At 35.6% G+C, this 7,734-nt stretch overlaps 1 protein-coding gene across 2 annotated transcripts; it reads left to right on the top strand.

The window, feature by feature from the left end:
• Positions 1-5,036: 5,036 nt before the first annotated feature.
• On the top strand, positions 5,037-6,230 carry LOC109539142 (3-hydroxyacyl-CoA dehydrogenase type-2). Of its 2 annotated transcripts, XM_019906751.2 has the most exons (5): positions 5,040-5,185; positions 5,259-5,417; positions 5,470-5,634; positions 5,686-5,923; positions 5,972-6,230. In XM_019906751.2, exons 1-5 carry the CDS (start codon positions 5,174-5,176, stop codon positions 6,142-6,144), a joined length of 747 nt encoding a protein of 248 aa, XP_019762310.1. In that variant the 5' UTR covers positions 5,040-5,173; the 3' UTR covers positions 6,145-6,230. The 2 variants fall into 2 exon arrangements, with proteins under 2 accessions (XP_019762309.2, XP_019762310.1); XM_019906750.2 differs by having other exon boundaries at positions 5,037-5,185; positions 5,686-6,230.
• Positions 6,231-7,734: the final 1,504 nt, after the last annotated feature.

Below are 7,734 nucleotides of genomic sequence, written 5' to 3'. Positions count from 1 at the left end.
TTTTTTAATAGAAAATGTTTGCCGAAACAAGTGTCCAATAGTCGAAGTTATTGGCTTTCTATAGGCAATAGGAAAACAACCGGCAGTTCCTTTCACATTGAGGATCGTGATGGCTTATTATCGAAATGCGAAACTGAAGAGATCTTTAGAACCAGATTTACTTTAAAATTGAAATAACACGACTTGCCTTGAAACAGTAAGAAAATTGACATTCCCGATCCGGATTTTTATGCGACTGAATGTCAACAGGAGGCCACTCTCGTAACGGCGATCCGGAGGTGGTTTGCTTCTATTTTTCTCTGCTGGTTCAGCTGGTTGCATTTGTGTTGCAAAAATCTCCGTTCGTTCTGCATATTAATAAAAATTGCGATTAATACTGCCCATCAGATCAGTAGTAAACAGTAGCGAAGCGATTTAGAGATGGAGCGTAAGTCAATCAAAAAAGATGTCCAGGCCTGTTATTATGGCGATGCCGCCGGTAACGATTTGGAGCAAAACCAGTGGCAAATTGTAATTGAAACAACGGAAAATTCAGCGATTCTCGGGTATGCGGAGGAATGTCCATTTTCAGACCGTGAGCGGCTCGAATTAGATTGCATGTCCGAAAAATCTCCTATTCAGCCATCAACCTATCTACTACAGTTTGTGCCACTAAACCGATGCTGGTCGTAATATTATCCTTAATTAGCTGCAAGATGTTGTATATACCCTACGTGTCACATAGTAGCCAATAAAATTTTATATCGCATAATGAGAATAGAATCTGCCGCCTATAGAGAACGGCGGCTTGTACACATCAAAGCAGTAGCACCGCAATGAAATTGATAATTTTCCAGATTACCAGTTATAAATTCTCGACCCTTTTTGTTAGATGGAAGTCTATTGGTTTTATTGCTCGCTATATATATATGGATATAAAGTGTCTCTAAATTGAGCTCATTCCTTATGTTGGTGGCCCTTACATACTTAGGACGTTTATATGTAAGTTTTAGGAAAATGTTGAATTTCCAAACATGAGTCAATTCAGTTCATTATAAAGATAGGAAAAGCTAAGCTGTAGACCCAGATTTACGTCAACGAGTTTTTTAGACCCAGTGAGTTTGTACACCTAGAAGGGTAGTTAACTACGGAGCATGTTAAAAAATATATTGTATTTACATTTCAATAACTTTTCTGTGAATATAACGTGTTTTTGAAAAAGAAGACGGCAATAAACCAAAACCCTGTCTTCTAAGAGCTTTTGTTTTTTTTTTCAAACATTCAGTTCATGCAAACAACATGTTAGAAGATCATATAGAAAATTAAGCACTTCTTTCAAGAATTTGTTGTACAGACGAAATTAGATGTTTTGCTTATATGGGTTCATTGTGTAGTATTTCTGTAAAGTATTCACACTTTTATTTTTATTCTTATCAATTATTGTCGATTTTTTCGCTTGAGAGCGGTCATGTAAAATTCTGTGTTGAAGACGGTGGAGGTATGAAGGGAGATACTGAAGATTACGGAAACTCGTAGCGACGAGATGAGACATTTTTTGTGAACCCACTTCTTACATTTGCTACACTACAGACACTAAATCCCAAGTAACTCTGGAACTGTTGGTGCTAGTTTGAAGACAAAAAAGTTTTTTCTGCTACATGGTTTGATCACTGTTCTTGTCACTTATTTGCTCTTTTTTTCTTTTTGTATCCACTTCATTTTGAGCAATACGTATTTTGTTTCGTTCAGTTTGACTTTAGATTCGGTAAAATTTGCTCTTCATTTACCAATTGTTTTTCTGGTGTGTCTTTGGGAATAGCGCTTGGCTTTTTTTACTTTTTATTATCATTTTATGCACCACCATGAGAGGAGGGGCAATTATTTTGCAGCAAATTAAAATATTGTTTATGCACGTTCTTAGCATCTAAACTAATTCTTTGCCAGTGCATAGACGCTGAAGAATATCATTAAACATTGTATTCTACTAGGGTACAATTGAAGCACGTTACAACTCTGTCGGTCCCTAATGTTATATTTAAACTAGCAGGTAACTTTAAATATTTTGCAAGTTAATAAACTATGGTGGAATTTAATATTAAACTAGTAATGAGATTAATTATATTTGTACGTTCAGTAGCTCAAAAGCATCTTAAATGGTTCAGGAAAACATACTCATGTAGTGATTTCACAATGACTTGGAAACAAATGTCGGCTTTTGCATTTTACTATTTATCTATCTATCTATAATCTTGGCAAAACTGTTGAAAAGAACGGAAACTTAAATTTGAAAACATTTCATTAAAAACCGAAAAAAAAAATTTCTAAACGGCCACTCACTTTGCTTTTTTAATTAGCAGCATTTATTTGAAGTTTAAACGTATAAATTCCGTATTTTTGCAAAAATTTTACATCTCAAGATTAAATTTGAAAGCTTTCACTAGTAAGATCACCGGACTTTGCTTTTCCTTCAGAGTCCCTCATTGAATTGTCTGTCTGATATTTACAAGCCACTGTATTGCCTTAACAATGTCTAAAGAGCTGATGAAAGTATCCAGAACAAGGCAAAATTACTGACAAAAACTTATTGAATGAATAACTTAAAATTCATCAAATTTCCTTGCAACTACATAGTTTGCTTCTCTATGAAGCGGGAAACTTTAAATTGGTTTAAGGGCATCAGAGATTCTGAGACAATTAAGAAACATGTAGATAATGGATATAAAAATTTTAAAAATCATAATAATTTGATAGAAATTGAAGAAACTTGAATTGAAGCTGCCGTGAAAATCTTGCTAAGTGCTAAGATATCGTGTTGTTCAATGTTTCAAACCATAAGTAGAGTTATTAGCAAACTGTTGATACAGAACAGAACAACCAAACAATTTCCAAATGGTTATCACTTAAAGTTTAATTTTCGCAAAAATGCCCTTAAAAGTCGTACAATTGTAAAAACTTTCAAGTGCAACAATGAAACAAACTGCGTTCTTTGCGCGCAGTTTTTTGAAAGTTCTGGATATACCAAAGTAGCTTCAGAAGCAAATTTTCTCATAAATCACTTTGCGCAAAGTTTGCAAATGTATCAACTCCGATATAAGTTGTATAAAAAATAGTAAAAAAGTTTGAAAAAACCCATTAAAAATGGAAACATAGAACTTTTCATTTACCAGATGGTTCGTCACATTGGCTGGAAAAGCTTCCTTTGATGCACAAAATTTGGTTGCAACAAGTATTGCAAATAACTTTTCTTGAGACATCCATATTTAATTGAAACTCTTAAAAATCAATCTCAATCTCAATATTTTCGATTAGATCAATATCTTGATACACTATTCTTCTCCCCTTTAAAAACAAAAAAAAAATCAATTAAAACTATCTCAGCTTCAGCAACAGAACAAAGAAACACATTAATTTCAACTTGCATAAAGAAGATACCAGAATTGTAGAGGAAGGAAGCAACTCTATTATATACAAAAAAGACCATTTGAAACACGGGGACTTATATGAAACTGTGGTCACTTACTATCGTCAGGTAAAAATTATTCTGGAGTTGGTAGAGCCAAAGATATTGAAAAGTGAGATAATAGAAGATGTAGAACTAATTGGGAAGAAAATGCAGACTAATCTGATGAAGTATCTGTCCAGCGTTTGAAAGTTATCAGTCAGAACAATTTTTATTCAATAATGCATTTTCTAAAAATTTATGAATGTAAGATCAGATGAATTTCGCGTCCACTCAAAGGCACCAGATTAGAGTGCAATGCAGACATTGACTGTGTTGATTTGACGATTGGAAAACATATATTCCTATTACTAGAATTTATTACTTTTGATTGCAAAATTCAATAACAGCTCTTATATTTACACTACAAATTGAAAGCAATGATCCAGGCCGAAGATAACGTTATTTCTGGAATTGAAAGTTATTTGCTGTTTGATATAGAATTTTGAATGTGAATGTTTATATGGTATGTGCAGAAAACAGCCAGTAAATCTTGCATTAGAATGCTGCAAGTACCTCGGAAGCAAAATTGGTCACATGTGGCGATATTAACCATCTTCAGTCTAGCATAGATGTGTGAAGACCGCTCATCATACGAATCCATATCAGAAGCTGAAACTAACAAGATTGTTTAACTTTCTCAAAACAACCCAGATAAGGTGCATAAGCGAACAGTTACAATAAAATTATAGTGGCAGCAAAGATCAGAGCTAGAATTAGAAGCATGTATTATGCCTATACAGGCGCTCCAATCTAAGAGGGTGAACAAAGTTTCCTTGAATTCCTAGTGGAAAACTTGCTGATGCCACTAAATTAATAGCAAATTGTTAGGCATGAACCGGTAGACTTGGAAAAATCTGTGGCGAAATTGCAAAATAATGGGAAAATCAACCCGATGAAGGTAATTTTGGTAATGGCCATTGAGGAACAAGTAGCGCAAGTGGTAGTTGAATCGTCCAGCCTCTCTATTTTTGCCGGAGGCTGACGATGTGTGCTAAATTCATCCAACTAAGGGCAATTTTTCGTTCAACAATGTCTCTGTGAAGAACGTGGTCTTAATTCCATTGAACGGGAGAGGAGAGGTGGACGTAGAGGAGACGTGGATTCTCTACTCTAGTGCATGCCAACTTAGAACATCGAACGTGATATATATTGACCCGAAATAATGAAACCTTGATCCCCCTGATATGGAAGTGATATAGAAGTCATATAAAAATTGCATCAGATGCTTGGTTTTCAAAACTTTCATATATGGAATCGCGACTCACATCCATTTCTGGCACACAATGTTTTCTCGAAATATAACGATCCGTGCCGTTGCCTAAATAATTCCGAATTTGATAAATATTGCATATCTTGTGGTTATAAATTTGCAGTCAGCCTGATTTAAATAGTTTAATAATGCAATGTCTTCCTTGAACAATTGCACTGATAACAGACCGAGGAAAGAAGTGTCTGCTGAGATCAACCAACAAAAAAATTACCCAAATAAAACAGGTTGCTGATAAAAGATAAGATACTATAAGTTCTTATCAGTGGCTAAATTTATAAACTTAATTCTCTGCTTTGAACAATAATAATAATTACTATTAAACGTCGCGCTAGTATGCGTGTACAAATAAAACCGTGAGTTTATTTTATATGAGAAAGTGATGTGGCACACTGTGAAGGTTCCAGCAATATTTTCCCGGTGAAATGCAAATAAAGGTAAGACTCCAGCAGCAGCAAAAAACAAGCGTGCTGATTATTGACTAGCGTTTTTGAACAATTTGATTTTTAGAATTCGGTTTTCCTGGTTGTAGGAGGCGCCTCCGACCTCTATGGACGAGCTACAGTAGAAAAGCTGCTCAAAGAGGGAGGTCGAGTGATTATATGCGACCTTCCCACCAAAGACTTGCATATTTATGGGGACGACAAAGCCATATTTTTGCCCATTAATGTATCCGCAATTAATTCAATGGTGGTCAAATTTTTCCAAGTCCTGCTTGTAGGTCAGCAGTGATGTGGATATAAAAACCTTAGTCTCCGTAGTGGATGAAAAATATGGTCGACTGGATGGCGTGGTGAACTGTACCGACCAATCCAGCTCAACGCCTGTATATGATTTTAAGGAAAAAGAACCGCAAAAGCTTCAGGAGTTTGCTGACATTCTATACGTAAAAAACTTCAAGTGCTAGAAAACAGCTTCCTCAAATAATTCCTTGCAGGAAAATATTTTAGGTCCATTCAACATCATTCGATTCACCATCCCTCTGCTGGCCAGGAATGTTCCGAAAAAAGGCAGCGGCCGCGGCATTATTATCAACATGTCCAATGCTGCAGCATTCGAGTCCAGTGATAAATCCTGCGCTTATGCAGCAAGTAAAGCTGCAGTCGTAAGAATGACCGAAGCTTTGAACTTTGAATTGCAAGGAATCCAGGTGCGATGCGTATCGATTGTAACAGGTAACGGTATTTTCGAGTATTGGGAACTTTGCAAAGTGAAGCTTCCAGATGCGCTGAACGGTTCCGAAGCGAATTCAGTCAGCAGTTTTTTCGATAATATCAATGGAAGCTTGGAGGAAACGGAAGGACCGCGCAAATTTGCCGAGTTAGTGAAGACTGTTGTTGAAACCTCGACAATGAATGCGTCAATGATCAGGCTGGACAGTGTGCCAGGAACGTGACTATTTAGTCTTCTGGTTCTGGAGAAAAATCTGCATGTAATTGACTGTTTAATTGGATTTGAATAAAATGGAAATTGCCAAAATAATCAACTGCTTGGTGTGTCTGCGTTAGCTGAAGTTTTGTTAGCAGTCCTTTATTATTATTGTTTGGGTTTAATGGACGTTTGTTAAAAAATAGAAGAGTAGTAAGACCAGCAGTGGAAAAAACAGCAAAGCATTTAAATAACGTTTTTGTGAAAGAAAAATTTAGGAAAGTTTTTAATAAATCCATGAGAATTTGACATAAAGTATTTATGCGAACCTTTCATTGCTCACCGAACGTTCTGAGCCTACAGGTCTTCGATTCAAAATGCCTGCGATACTTTTCATTTATAAATATTAGCACGTATAGAACTTGCTAATCGTGCAACCAAAATATCTAATTATAATATAAAACAAAAAAATCAGTTGAGTTGAGTCCAGTATCACCTATTTGTTTGTCAGACCATTGTATCCCTGAGACCATTTCTCCTTCGCATTATTTTGCCTCCTAATCTTGCATTGAATAGAAAATTAGCAGATCTTTTCTAGTTGAAAAAGATCCAATTAATCTGCTTCTTTTTTTCTAGGTTTCTTTTCTGTTAGTAGTAGGGACTGTCGATACTGATCTTCCTGAAAAACTTTCCTTTCCCTCATCTTCTTGGCATATTTTATTAACACGGTTTGCAGTGAGTGTTCATATATTACACAGAGTCCGTTGCAAAACATTGCCATAATCCCGTTATTAAAAATAAAATCGAAATCATCCGTTTCATAACAAAGAACTGATTAGTACCCAAATAGCATATTAATATGGCCAAATCTCGGACTGATTTTTTTCCCAAATAATAATCCGCAGTCACGACATGACCCACAATTGCAGATGGTTATTTGAATATGTGATTGTTTTTGGCATCAGCAACAACTCGCCGAGTGTTTGCGTGTTGAATATAAGCATTATACCACTGTGCTCGTCCGCATTATTTGAATATAAATGGTAAACGATTGATATAAAGTGCCCTGGCGTTGATGGGCATTTTATGCAAATCTAACATTTAAAATATAACAATGTAGATTTTTTCAATTTCATCATCTTCGAACGTTCGTAGTGAAACGTAATAATGAATAAATTAATAAATACATCTTCGTCCCGGGGATTCTGTTTAGTCTGAAGGGCAACTAAACGGCTAATTCCTAGACTCCAAAGATTCGCAAATTAAGGAAAGTTATGATGGACAAAGTCGCATAAACAGTCCGCATATATGGACATTTTGCTATGCACGTCTCCGTCGAAATAACACTATATTAAAGGTTTTATCTAACACGACCAAGTGCTAAAAGCTAGCCATTGCACATACTTTAAAATTTTCCGTTATCAAGATTTTCATTTCGGAGTCATTCTCTGAAAATATTCGCCATAGAACTTCTGGGCTACTTTACATTTTGCTCATACTTACAACTCTCGATTAACCATCCTCAAATTTCAGTTAAATAAGTTTTTGTGCCCAACTAAAATTGACTTGATCGCCCATCTTGCCATTGGTAAAAATGTTGATTTTAGTTTCTCCTCTC

This window comes from Dendroctonus ponderosae, unplaced genomic scaffold (assembly GCF_020466585.1).
Source record: "Dendroctonus ponderosae isolate FM_Combo_2020 unplaced genomic scaffold, Dpon_F_20191213v2 Dpon_F_20191213_43, whole genome shotgun sequence".
NCBI classification, from domain to species: Eukaryota; Metazoa; Arthropoda; class Insecta; order Coleoptera; family Curculionidae; genus Dendroctonus; species Dendroctonus ponderosae.
Note: the sequence above shows the minus strand (reverse complement) of the source record. Positions and strands in the feature narration are given on the sequence as shown.

Excerpts from the sequence above, each read along its gene's own strand:
- LOC109539142 (XM_019906750.2), top strand. Across the intron at positions 5,418-5,469 it reads CCATATTTTTGCCCATTAAT|GTCAGCAGTGATGTGGATAT; the intron begins GTATCCGCAATT and ends TCCTGCTTGTAG. Across the intron at positions 5,635-5,685 it reads AGTTTGCTGACATTCTATAC|GAAAATATTTTAGGTCCATT; the intron begins GTAAAAAACTTC and ends AATTCCTTGCAG.